The sequence below is a fragment of the Poromitra crassiceps genome, assembly GCF_964638095.1.
Source record: "Poromitra crassiceps genome assembly, chromosome: 29".
NCBI classification, from domain to species: domain Eukaryota; kingdom Metazoa; phylum Chordata; class Actinopteri; order Beryciformes; family Melamphaidae; genus Poromitra; species Poromitra crassiceps.
In genome coordinates, this window is record NC_139641.1 from 13606870 (window position 1) to 13621337 (window position 14468).

Below are 14468 nucleotides of genomic sequence, written 5' to 3' on the forward strand. Positions count from 1 at the left end.
TTTTAGAACAGCCGAGGATTCTTTTCTGTTAAGAATTCATGAACACCAATCATCTAAAAATAACTAATAGAATGTGTGCTTTCTCTGTCTAAAAGAGTTAGTTTGCAGAGTTAGTAGTTATGTAGATATTAGCCGTTGAGTACAGCATGGTTTCAGCGTCTGGAAATTTATTCAGAGATAAATGGCTTTTTGTGAAACAGTCACTTTAACCATTCATTTTTGGCATCAGTAAGACCGTCAGACATTCTAAACAATAGTTTTGAACAGTAATTTCCTCCATAACAACAGGAAACACCCCTCTCATTCAAACTCCTCCCTCCGTGTGTCTTCTCCTCCTTCCTCCTGGCTCTAACAGCGGGCGTGTCAGAAGCGCGTTGCTGCTGCTGCCTGCCTGCCTGTCTGCGTGCGGCCGCTCTCGGGCAAGACGAGTCTGAAATGGATTACTGTCAAATCGCCTCGCCATTTCCTTGAATGGCTTGCTCCCGCGGTGTGTGTGTGTGTGTGTGTGTGTGTGTGTGTGTGTGTGTGTGTGTGTGTGTTCGCGCGTTGCTCCGCGGCTCCGGGGCGGAGGGGATCTCTGTCCGTTCTGTGTGTGTGTCTTCGGGCTTCTGACTGTAAAATCGCCAAGCCATTTCCGCGGGAGGAGGCTGCTTTTGGTCCACGGGTCCGTGGCTGTGGCTTCTATCTGTCTCTGTCGCCACTTAGTGGTCGGTAAAATAGATTACACACATTGTCTTGCTCCAATAGTTATCTCGAAGATGTAAAAGGGGTTGATTGATGTCCCACCGTCAAAAAAAAAAAATGTTTATGTAAGACGAGTTAGCTCGTCCTTGGCACTCAAGCGCTGGATTATGTAAGACGAGTTAGGTCGTCTATGGCACTTAATGAGTTAACAATATTTTTTTTAACAAAAGTAAATAATTTTTATGTATTTATTTATCATTTATTTAACCATGTGAGTCCCGTTGAAATCGAAACCTCTTTTCAAGGGAGCCCTGGGAAAATATTGGAAAAATAGTTTTTCATTTGAAATACACAAAATACAAAACAAATGCTGTTTTTGGAAATTGTTATTATAATAACTAGAAAACAACATGGAAGATAATGCTTCTCTTGCAATAGAATGTGTCACACTGTCACAAACTAAATGTTTGTTGCATGGTGAAAGAAAAATAATGTATACAATCTATTTCTTAAATAACTCATGCTCAATGGTCCCTAAACGTATGTAATCTTATGGCATGGCAAAACAGCTCAAGGGGTTGAGCTGTTTTGCCATGCCAGTAGTAGTCTACCCCCTCACTCATGCGTGTTGATTCTGCTAAATTTGTTCTATTATTATTCAGGAGCAAAATTTTAATTTTAATTTTAATTTTAATTTTCAGCGATATCATTTTTTTCTGACGATACGCATATCGTGACGTTTCGATATCGCGATATATCGTGCGACGAAATATCGTGACACCCCTAATTTTGAATTGACTCCCAAGTCTCTGAGTCCAACTTTTATGGACGTTACATCATTCCTAACTGTTGGAGTGTCATGCAGGTTGTTTGGTATGGCCCGACACCCTGTTGGGTGTTCACAGCCTGACACAGGGCTACACAGGGACAGCAGCATCTCCATGGAGATGTTTGTTTTAACTTCTGCTGGGCCGGATCACTCGACACATGGCGGCCACTCAAGGCACATCTGCTATGAAGACAAACAACATTCACATTTATCACCACATTTTACAGGCGTGATTTTTTTTTAGCTGAACACTAAAAACAGAAGAAACCAGGGAGGTCCTACTGGAGAGATGAAACAAATATTTCATAGAGGAATGAGATTTTGTAGAGTGTCAATTAAATTTAACCTACAGATGATCGCTGTTTGGTTCAGTTAGAAAAATGTCTGACAATAGTTTTGGATTTGTGATCAACCATTCTAGTATTGTTGTCATCTTTTTCCCCCCCAGTTTTTCTCCCAAATTGTATTTGGTCAATCCCAGCCTGCTGTCCCAGTCCCACGTTGCTCCACCCCCTCTGCCGATATCGAAAGAGACTAGCGTCATGCTTCCTCCAATACATGTGCAGTCGCCAGCCGCTTCTTTTCACCTGACAGCGAGGAGTTTCACTGGCAGGACGTAGCACGTGAGAGGATCACGCTATTGCCCCCACAGTTCATCCTGGGGGTGCTAATCTGGCCTTGATTCCGTCCAATTTTTATCCAATCAGGACCCACATTACTGACCAAACACTCTATATCAGTGATGGCTGTTGTAATGTGGAGCTATTTACACACAAAAAGTGAAAATTCGGCACAATTTGCACAACCTTCACTTCATGTACCAATCGCTCGACCCAATTTGGCACTACTTCACACTCCCTTATCTGCGTTAGACTCTGACTTTCCTTCTTTACACTCTGATGTCAATTACACATCACCTTGTTGTCAAAACACTACACACAATGTTCAGTTGTTGCACACACTTCTCAAGTCAAATCTCAAAGCATCAACCTACAACACACAAATATTAAAATCTCTAAACATTCAGGGGCCGGTTGCACCAACTGGTCTTACACTGGTCTTAAGCTAAGTTGGTCGTAACTTTACGACCTAACAGCTACGCCGGTTGCACCAAGACGACTTAAGCCTTATTTTCACTAAGACCAGGCGTAACTCCTACGCCTGGTCAGGAGGAGGCGTAGAGCCTGCCTGTAACAGAGATCTCAGCGGAGTCCTTTTTGACCGTCATCGTCGTAACACCGCCAGTTCGCCGTCTTTGAAAGCACGACGTTAGATTATAACTAACTAGTTAACCTAACCCGCCTTCCAAAATGTTGCCGTTAGTTTTTTAGAAGTTAATACATAGAATTGGGAACATTACATTCAATTTCATTCAGACTGACTCTGTCTGCTCAATAGCCGCCATTTTTCCCCCGGAGCGAGGGAGGGTGGGAGGAGGGAGGGTGTTTTACAGTACTAGCTGAGAGAGCGTAGTGGCACAGTGCTCCAAGCACGTCGCGAGGCACATTTTTTGCAACATCATCCAATCAGGGTGCATTCCCTGGCAATTCACATGGACGCGCATTGCTATGACCAGCATAGTTAAGACCAGACATAAGCCGTGTAGGTGCAACATGCGTAAGTCCATGGTCTTAACTAAGACCGACGTAGGAGTTACGACCAGGCATAGTTAAGACCAGTTGGTGCAACCGGCCCCAGGTCTGTTGAGCAATTTGCAATCAGGACTGCAGCATAAAAGTGCCTTGAGCCTCTGATTTGTTTGTTGACCAATGGAGAACTTTGAAGAGAGAGACAACCAGATAACTTTTTTTGCTGCATATGTGTGTGCCGTTTTATGTTTGACTATGAAAAAAGTAGGCCTACACTGAGACATTTGACAAAAGGAGAAATGGCTCCTTCTCCAGAGTCATTGTCATTCATATGGTGTGTTCCATTTCTATGATTGTGTTTTCAATTTTGCCCTTCAGTGTGCTGTAAATGCTTGGTAGTGTGCAGCAAATGCTCAGTTGTGTGTACTCAATGAATAGTATGTGTGTGTCATTTGAAAATATGGCTGTGTACCAAATGAAAACACCAGTTCCATTTTGTGAACAGTGAAGAGATTTGATGGCATCAAGTCATCTTGCAAAGGGAGTGTCAGGTTTAGCATTTTGTCTGTGTGAGGTTTTCAGTTTTGTGTGTGCAGTTTTGAGAAAGCCGTTATTGTTTTGAGAAACGTGTGTTAACAATTGTGAAAAACTGACCAACAACAAAAATCACTTACAGCACCTTTAAGGATACGTTTCGCAACCTCTACCTAATTCCTGAGATGGTCACAAAGCTCGTTAAGTTAAGAGACCTAACGCACTGTGAGATGGTACGTCACAAAGCTCGTTAAGTTAACAGACCCAAAGCGCTGTGAGCACACAGTTGAGCATATTTACCCAACACCTTCGTAAATACAGGTCCCCTTTGGTTAGTTCACACGTTGTCGGAGTGTTAACGTACGTCATGTTTTTCGGTCTTGTCTCTGTATTTCTATACTTTTTTGGCACTTACTGTATGGTAAATGGTAAATGGCCTGCATTTATATAGCGCTTTTATCCAAAGCGCTTTACAATCAGTAGGTACATTCACCCATTCACACATCCGTTGGGGTTCAGTATCTTGCCCAAGGACACTTCGACATGCAGATTGGAGGAGGCGGGAATCGAACCACCGACCTCTTTTATCCAAAGCGATTAGTGGACGACCCGCTCTACCTCCTGAGCTACAGCCGCCCCTTAAAAAACTCTTCCATTGGATTTGGCTCTCCTATGTTACATTTGGCTTCACATACATCCAGTGTTGGGCAAGTTACTTTCAAAATGTGATATACTACATATTACTAGTTACTTTCATTTGAAAGTAATACGTTACTTTACAATATTACTTTCTGTGTAGAGTAACTCCTTACTTATTACACTACTTTTGCATTACTTTCACCAAAACAACAGCAGCAGCAGAATGACATCGCTGCCCTGGAACCATCCCGAAAAATAATTTCAACCGCCTTGAAGTCAGTGTAAACAATCCAAAATTCTAAATGTTATTCTTTTCCTTTGTTATTGTCATCTATAGTCATTATTTGCATAAAAACACACAGTTTGATTAGGAAATGATTACATCTTTTTTAAATATGTGCTTTGATTTAATCAAATTTGTAACTTGAGTTACTTGACAAAGTAACTGGTATAATATTACTGAAATCCTATAAGTAATAAGTTATATTACTGAGTTACTGCTAAATGTAATATATTACATGTACTGTAATATGTTACTTTTGTAATGAGTTACCCCCAACACTGCATACATCAGATATAATTTGAATGATCATACCAAAATATCAGAAAGGTGCAGCACATGCTGGTTAAAACCATGATGATGGTCTAAGGATGTGAACGTCGTATCAAATCAACGTTTATTGCCAGTAGAGGGCAGAGTGCTCTCTCTTCTCTTGCCTATGGACTTCTCCTCCTACGCACCTGTCCAGAAACTGAAGGTGTGCATTAAGCCTCTAATGTCAGGATTAAAAAAGCAGCTAAGAAAATGACTGCAATCTGCAGCAGACTCCACATCATTTAGTAAATGATGATGATTAGTATTATTTATATTATTATTACTATTACTATTGTAAATTATATGTTATATTATATAATGATATAATATTGTAGTGTACTATCTTATATACTGTTGTATATTATATGTGTTATATATGTTATATATATTGTATATTATTGTATTGTATATATTATTATTATTATCATGATTATTATTATGATATATTATTGTGTTATATGATATATGGTATATGTATATAGTGATGATATATATTATGTATATTATATTATATTAATGAATATATATATATATATATATTAATGAATTATGGACTTGGGGGTAGGACTATATAAGTACATTGTACTTCAGCCTACTCCTTTTCGGACTTTTGCCGCTGCCATTGTATTATGATTTGATTTGTATTATTTATTATTATTTGTTATTAAATAAAGCTTTCATTCATTCATTCATTCATTCATAAATAGACAGTGGGTCAGCTCTCAAGATTTCACTAATGCGAATACATGGCTGTTAAATAGTGACATAAACAGTGCAGTCTGTTTTTCTGTCTCATTCCCCCGTCTGTTTACGTGACTTTTTGTTTAACGATGCAGTTGGAGTCTTGTGTTTTTTACTGTGCTCCTCCTGTAAAGGTCAGATGAGCCATGGAAACCACATCTATACTGTTAGGCTATAATGTGAGTTACCTTTAGTATTCCGTGTGAAGCGCACTTTAGCACCGTGGCATTTTGGCGAGTTGGGAAAGTGACGTTTTCACCTAGGAGAGTGCCGGAAAAACGCAGCGAGGACCGAGGAGACCTTTAAGGGTTACAAATTTACAACACCTGTCGTATTTGCTGTTTACTCAGCCGTTGACTTGGGGGGAAGGAGAAGAAAAGAAGAAGGGAAAAGAAATGAAAAGGAAGAGGGAGAGAGGTATGGCTGACCCTGGGAAGAGCTTGCTCCTGCAAACAAGCTTTTTTGGTATTGGTTGCAAACATAGATGTCCGATTGGGAAAATGACCTTATTCTCGCTTGATTTTTGACCTCAGTCATATGAATACTGAGGTGGTGTCGCCTCACAGCTAGACGGTCCTGGGTTCGATTCCCACCTGGGACGCTGTGAGCGCTGAAGGAGTGTGTGCCCGTCCGCACGTCCTCGAGTGCCCGCCGCCCACCGGGTGGGGTCGTCAAAAGGGGCCTTTCTGTGTGGAGTTTGCATGTTCTCCCCCCTCAACAAAACATGCAATATCCTGGTCGCTGAAGTGGTGACCTCCTCTGGTCGTTCGGGGGGCGCCCGTTCGGAGCGAGGGGAACTCGTTGGAATATAGCGTGATCCTCCCATGTGCTATGTCCTACCGGTGAAGCTTCAAGACTCGTTGGTGGCGGACGGGACTGGGGAGGTGGGTGGGTGGGGCGGCTTCAGGGGAGATGGACTGCCGTGAAGCTAACTGCTGCTATGATCGGCCAGAGAGAGAGAGGTGATGTAGAACCCTTGCTATATATATGAGAATTAACTGACGTCATATCTGACGTCATTGCAGACGTCATACTTGGACTTTGACTGACCATGTCATGCTAGAACTTGACTGACGTCAGGGGGTGATCGGGTTATGCATGAGTGGCCTTCTGCTTGAAATTTGGTCTGGAGACCTCACTTCAATCATGAGAGGCCAGTTGGTAGGATTTAACAAACTTTATTTCGCAATCGGCATGCATGGCAAATACTTTGGCGCATGACTCCATTGGCCAGTGGCGCTGCTCTTGAGGCAAGAGGAGGGCATCTGCATAGGCTACCTGTCAGGTGAAAAGAAGCGGCTGGCTAACTGCCCATGTCTCGGAGGAAGCATGGAGCCAGTTTCGGCTCTCCCCAGATCGGCAGAGGGTGGAGTAGCAACAGGATAAATAAATTAAAATGAGCACTAATGGGGGATAAAAATGGGATAAAAAAATCTGGGGGGAAATTAAAAAAATAAATAAAGTGAGAATAGGGTCATTTTCCCATTGAGTTCCATACAATCGGACCGCTTTTTGCAGCCAGTGGAGTCGCCCCCTGCAGGCCATTTGAAATAATGCAGGTTTTTAGACACTTCCGCATTGGCTTCACGAATGGAGCTATGAGCTACCCCCTTGGTTGCAAACTGACTTGGGTGAGTGCTTACTTGAATGCATGTGGTTACAGTATTTGTGTGTGCCAATAGAGAGAGTCCGCATGTCTGGGAACGCCCACAAAATGGTAAACGGCTGGCGCGCGAGTGGGGTAAAACCACCGATATATCTCATGGGCTGACTCACCAAAAGACGGTGCTGCGGCTCTAAACTATGTTTGGGGGTTCTAGAGCAGAACACAAGACGTCTGCTCAGATGTGCGTTTACTGCGGTGGTTAAATCCCAGATCGTGTCTGCCTGGGCTGGGCTATCAGCTAAATTCTAACTTTGCTGAATGGATAGAACGGGGGAATTTACCCCACCCTGACCCCGCCCCCAGGCTAACCCAGCGTCTATTCTGGGCGTTCAGCCTGTATGGGCTTTCCCAGACATGCAGACTGTCATGAAGCTTTTGCACACAAAAAAATATTAAATTTTTATTTTCCTGAAAACTTTTCGCAGACCCCCTTGCAAAGTGTCACAGACCCCTGGGGGGGTCCCCGGACCCCCATTTGAGAACCACTGCTCTAGAGAGTGTGAGGAGGCTAGTTTAGTTTTCCGTCAATGGCCAGCAGGAGGAGGAGAGCAGAGAGTTTTGACAGCTGGGAAAGGTGTGTGTGTGTGTCTGTGTGTGTGTGTGTGTGTGTGTGTGTGTGTGTGTGTGTGTGTGTGTGTGTGGGTGGGTGGGGGGGGGGTGTTTTGGTTCCCCTCCCCCCCGGGAGAACGGGAGAATTTACCCCACCCTGACCCCGCCCCCAGCAAGGCTGAGGCCGCTAACCCAGCATCTATTGTGGGCGTTCCTAGAGCCTGTATGGGCGTTCCCAGACATGCGGACTGTCTCTATGCTTATACATCAGTGTGTAATGAAGTGATATCAATGTTTACGATCATTTTGAAGCAAAAGATGAATTGGAGCATGCAATACAATGTAGAAATGGACATATTTTCTGGTTCAGGGTGAGTGCGCAATTGTTTTTCACGTAGCCTAATCAAACTATCGGTTGTATGTGCATCTACATCTGAGAGCAAAAATATTTAGTTTGTTTTGTTGAGTTTGAGGACAATAATGACATAAATATTGGTTGAAGAAGTGTTGTTTTGTCATGTTAAATCCAGTTTATAATGGCTGGGTTTCCCAAAAGCTTCTTTGCGCTAAGAAGCTAATTTAACCCTTCTTAAGGCCTCCTTAAGAAGCAAACGCGTTTCCCAATTGCTTCTTTACGAAGGCATGCGTTTCCCAAAAGCTTCTTAGCGCTAAGAAGCTTCTTTGACCCTTCTTAAGGCTCCCGTAAGAAGCCAACGAAGCCAACGTGTTTCCCGATTGCTTCTTAGCCTAAAATTATCTTCCAATTATCTTCCGTTAAGAAGGCTGCCTTTCCCAAAAGCTTCTTAGCGCTAAGATGATCTTTCGTTAAGAAGGTTTTGTAAGAAGGGTCTGGGGCATTCTAACTTAACACCTTCTTAATGACGAAACACTGGCAGATCCAGCCGCGTCAGGCAAAAGGAGATACTTGTGTCCACTGTTCCTCTTGTGTTTTTCCTTTTTTCCTTTCTTTCATGCACCCTTTAGTGTTTAAAATTGGGGAACACTTGAAAATCTCCCCTGTATGTATGGTTACTTGTGTTTTAAATGTTTTACCGTAGGCTATATTCCTCTAATCAGAATGGATTCCTTTTATAATGTTGTGGATTTATTTAGCACCTTTCACAGAACCCAAGGTTGCTTAAATTCTGTAGTGTTTCTCTGTTTTGTTGTATGCTGTGTATATAAAGCAATTTGAACGGCAGTCCATGTCTGAAATAAATAATGTTTAATAAAGTTTAACATGATGATTAGGTTATTCTACAACAGTGTTTCTCAAACACTGGGTCGTGGCCCACTGGTGGGCTCAGAGTGCCATCAAGTGGGCCGCAGAGGACCTCTCGGTAACGCTTTAGAATACAGCCCGCAAATAAGCATGTAGTTATAGTATAACAACGGGGTTTAGGGCTGTAGTTATAGTCTAACTACGGGGTTTAAGGAGTGAATTATAAGATCTGTACTTATAGTCTAACTACGGGGTTTAAGGAGTGTAGTTATAGTATAACAACGGGGTTTAAGGAGTGTAGTTAGAGTATAACAACGGGGTTTAAGGAGTGTAGTTAGAGTATAACAACGGGGTTTAAGGAGTCTAGTTAGAGTATAACAACAGGGTTTAAGGAGTGTAGTTAGAGTATAACAACGGGGTTTAAGGAGTGTAGTTATAGTATAACAACGGGGTTTAAGGAGTGTAGTTAGAGTATAACAACGGGGTTTAAGGAGTGTAGTTAGAGTATAACAACGGGGTTTAAGGATTGTAGTTAGAGTATAACAACGGGGTTTAAGGAGTGTAGTTAGAGTATAACAACGGGGTTTAAGGAGTCTAGTTAGAGTATAACAACGGGGTTTAAGGAGTGTAGTTAGAGTATAACAACGGGGTTTAAGGAGTCTAGTTAGAGTATAACAACGGGGTTTAAGGAGTGTAGTTAGAGTATAACAACGGGGTTTAAGGAGTGTAGTTAGAGTATAACAACGGGGTTTAAGGAGTGTAGTTAGAGTATAACAACGGGGTTTAAGGAGTGTAGTTAGAGTATAACAACGGGGTTTAAGGAGTGTAGTTAGAGTATAACAACAGGGTTTAAGGAGTGTAGTTAGAGTATAACAACGGGGTTTAAGGAGTGTAGTTAGAGTATAACAACGGGGTTTAAGGAGTCTAGTTAGAGTATAACAACAGGGTTTAAGGAGTGTAGTTAGAGTATAACAACGGGGTTTAAGGAGTGTAGTTAGAGTATAACAACGGGGTTTAAGGAGTGTAGTTAGAGTATAACAACGGGGTTTAAGGAGTCTAGTTAGAGTATAACAACGGGGTTTAAGGAGTGTAGTTAGAGTATAACAACGGGGTTTAAGGAGTGTAGTTAGAGTATAACAACGGGGTTTAAGGAGTGTAGTTAGAGTATAACAACGGGGTTTAAGGAGTGTAGTTAGAGTATAACAACGGGGTTTAAGGAGTGTAGTTAGAGTATAACAACGGGGTTTAAGGAGTCTAGTTAGAGTATAACAACAGGGTTTAAGGAGTGTAGTTAGAGTATAACAACGGGGTTTAAGGAGTGTAGTTACAGTATAACAACGGGGTTTAAGGAGTGTAGTTAGAGTATAACAACGGGGTTTAAGGAGTCTAGTTAGAGTATAACAACGGGGTTTAAGGAGTCTAGTTAGAGTATAACAACGGGGTTTAAGGAGTGTAGTTAGAGTATAACAACGGGGTTTAAGGAGTGTAGTTACAGTATAACAACGGGGTTTAAGGAGTCTAGTTAGAGTATAACAACGGGGTTTAAGGAGTCTAGTTAGAGTATAACAACGGGGTTTAAGGAGTGTAGATCTTGTTACCCTCTAGTTAAAGTATTTTTTCACTCCTTAAACCCCGTAGTTATACTCTAACTACACTCCTTAAACCCTGTTGTTACACTCTAACTACACTCCTTAAACCCCGTTGTTATACCATAACTACACTCCTTAAACCCCGTTGTTATACCATAACTACACTCCTTAAACCCCGTTGTTATACCATAACTACACTCCTTAAACCCCGTTGTTATACTATAACTACACTCCTTAAACCCCGTAGCTAGACTATAAGTACAGATCTTATAATTCACTCCTTAAACCCCGTAGTTAGACTATAACTACAGCCCTAAACCCCGTTGTTATAGTATAACTACATGCTTATTTGCGGGCTGTATTCTAAAGCGTTAGCGCAACCTGAAGTTCCAGGGGAAGAGGATCCACATCTACCCCGACCTCACAGCCGATCTGGTCAAACGAAGAGCGTTATTCAACGAGGTGCGGGGACACCTGCGGGAGGCTAACGTGAGGTATGGGCTGTTATTTCCATACAAGCTGATTGTCACATTTGCCAACAACACTGCCTCCTTCACGGACCACAGAGAGGCCATGGTACACTACAACCAGGTAATTAAACCAACTCTATAATCCTGACTACATCAATGGCTAACATCAATACCTGAACAACAGCCCACTATATGGGCAATAATGACAGTAGACAATATAATGAACCCTGGATTGATGGAGATGCCTATAGGCTACGTGACATTCAACTGGAGTCCCTGGCTATGACGAACTATGGGATGGGGGGGGGGGGGGGGGGGGTGAAATAATATGTGTTTGAGATTGACCTTGAATTTAGTTGAGTTATCAATGAGTGGAACTTGGAGATTAATTTGGTTGGTTATGAATCTTTAAGTGTAATCCTATGGGGTTGGGGTGGTTTGTCCCCCCCCCCCCATCTCCCCCCAATAAAATAAAGGGTTCTCTTTGTTTAAAACAAAAGGTTGTATTTAATCTCCTTAAATTTAAATTTATTTGATTAACGGTAGGAGAGTATGTCATTCTTGTTAATATGCCGCACCCTGTAGTGTACAGGGCAGGATATACTCAGGAGGTATCAAATGGGTGGGTGGGAGGGTGCGGGATGTCTGTGTGTGTGAGTGGGGTTGTTGTTTTTTGTTTAGTTTAGTTTTATTTTTTATTCTCTTCTGTCCAGTCTCGCATTCAGTTGTTCCTTCGGATTATTTTAAATGCCTAGATACAACTTTATAACTTACAATGTTAAAGGAATGGGGGGTTTGGTGAAAAGGAAGAAAATTTGACATACCTGAACAAACAAAAGGTGGATGTATTCTTTTTACAAGAATCTCATCTCCTATTTTCAACTCATGAACAGCTCAAATCCGGATGGGTTGGTAAAGTATTTTATTCCTCATTTGCTTCCAACTCAAGAGGTGTTGTAATTCTCATCAGACATAATGTATTATTTCTCCCTGAAGAAGTTAAATCTGACAAAAATGGTAGGTATATTTTTGTTAGGGGCTTGCTGGACCAAGTCGAAGTAATTTTTTTAAATTGTTATTGTCCTAATCATGACGACCCCAAATTTATTAATGACCTTACATTAATGGTGGCAAAATTTAAAATTCCCATTTTGGGGGGGGGGGGGGGGGGGGATTTTAATTGCATTCTGGATGCTAATTTGGACAGATCTTCAATCACTAATTACTCCCTATCCAATATGTCTATCGCTTTGGCCAAAAACACTCAGGAATTGGGCCTTCATGAGACTTGGAGAACTATTCATCCTAATGATAGAGATTTTTCATTCTATTCCCCTGTGCACAATACTTATTCAAGAATTAATTTTTTCTTTGTGTCTTCATCTTTTGTTTCCAAGATATCAAAATGTGTGTATTTGGCGAGAATCTTATCAGACCATTCTGCACTACTTTTTTCAATTGATTTTGATGGGCCTCCGGCACCATCTAAAACTTGGAGGTTCAATACATCATTGTTAGCCAACCAAGTTTATTGAATTTATGAATGCCCATTTGGACACTTTTTCTGCTGTACATCAGGATTCTACAGTTTGTCCTTTAACACATTGAGTGCCACAGCGCTTCAGTAAAATTGTCTGGAGCCTGTGCCAGATTCACTTCCATTCAGTTGAAAACAGCTATAGAATTTTTTTCTATTAGGGCTATATGGACATGGCTGGACTCTAATGAAACATTGGACACTTCTGCTTCTTTCAAAGAAGAAATTTTGTTTCTAGACAGTTCCATTATGAAATTACAGCCTCTGAAAGAAGAGCACTTTCAAGGGTTTTCTGCTGTTTTTTTTTTACTTTTCAAGATAAAGTCACTTTTATGAATACTTTTTGCACTCTAATTTCAAGCACATTCACTGACTCTAGCGAACACTTTCTGATGCAGTGACACGATGCAGTCCTGTGCAGCCTGCGTGCCCCCCCCCCCCACCCCCCTCTCACCCTCTGAGCTGTAAACTCCTCCCCACACGCACAGAGTCGATTTTCTGCAGCCTCCGTCTTTGCCCCGGGTGACCCAGCGGGACGAGGAAATGAAACGGTACTGAAGGAAAATGTTTGGCTGTTCCGCGTCGCGTAATGCCTTTCTGGCAGGGAATTGTGTGAAGAAAATATATACAGACAGATAGACAGCAGAGGAGCTCAGTTGTGGGAGCGGATCGCAGCCATCTGTCAGCTGCCACAGAGCGATCTATTTATGGCCCTGGCAGCAGCACGCATCGGTGTCTGTTTGATCACGGTAAATGGCCTGCATTTATATACGGCTTTCTCCTGCACAAAGTGGATCTGAGCGCCAAGGTTTTAGGGTGGCGCAGCTCCGGTGTACATTTTTAAGGTGGCGCCATGTGATCCCTTGAAGGGATTCATGCTCACTGGCTGGGTAGGACCTTAAACAGCAGAATTATGGAATAATATGAATTATGATTTTAGGACGTCCACAGACGTCCTTGGCACTCCTCGTTACTTTTTTTTAGGACGTCCACAGACGTCCTTGGCACTCAATGTGTTAATAGTTTGGGACACATTGAAAGCCTATATTAGAGGGATGATTATGGCATTTTCTTCCTCCCTTAAGGCCAAAACCAAAGATGAATTACAGCATATCGAACAACAGATTAAGAAGTTAGAGAAACACCATTGTGTATCCAAAGATCCTGCGGTACTTTGCCAGCTTGACAACTTGAAAATGAAATACAATAATATAAACACACATTTTATTGAATTGAATATTTTAAAAACAAAGCAAAGGTTTGTCGAGCAAGGCGAAATGGCAGGTAAATTACTAGCATGGCAAATAAAGAAAGAATCAGAAGATCGAGCTATTTTGCGAATTAAAGGGGCGGATGGTTGCGTTATAATGGATCCAGTAGAGATTAATGATACATTCAAAAGCTTTTATAGTAAACTGTATGAATCGGAGTGTCATTGTAGTGAGGAGACCTTAAATACTTTTCTGAAAGACATTCCTCTCCCTTCTCTGACAACTGAAATGAAGTCCCAGTTAGACAAAGATATAACCTCAGAGGAGATTTTGAAGGCTATGTACTCTCTTCAAAAGGGCAAGGCACCGGGATTCGATGGTCTTCCAGTGGAATTTTACAGACAGTTTTCTCAGCAGCTAATGCCTTTTTTTCATTCTATGATTTCAACCAGTCTTCAGAAAAGATTACTCCCTCAATCTCTTTACGTAGCAGTTATTACTTTACTTTAAAAAAAAGATAAAGATCCACTGCTGTGTGCTTCTTATAGGCCTGTTTCACTGTTAAATGTTGATTATAAGATCATCACTAAAATTCTAACTCTACGCCTTGAAT

General features: G+C 41.7%; 1 protein-coding gene across 1 annotated transcript in view; it reads left to right on the forward strand.

The window, feature by feature from the left end:
* LOC310800065 (solute carrier family 22 member 23-like) overlaps positions 1–13234 on the forward strand; it is a gene marked incomplete at both ends in the record, with an annotated part of 50579 nt that extends 37345 nt beyond the window's left edge. The window contains 2 exons of the mRNA XM_083662651.1: positions 11013–11228; positions 13133–13234. Coding sequence (XP_083518777.1) covers positions 11013–11228; positions 13133–13234 — 318 coding nt within the window. The remainder of the gene's footprint in view (positions 1–11012; positions 11229–13132) is intronic.
* Positions 13235–14468: the final 1234 nt, after the last annotated feature.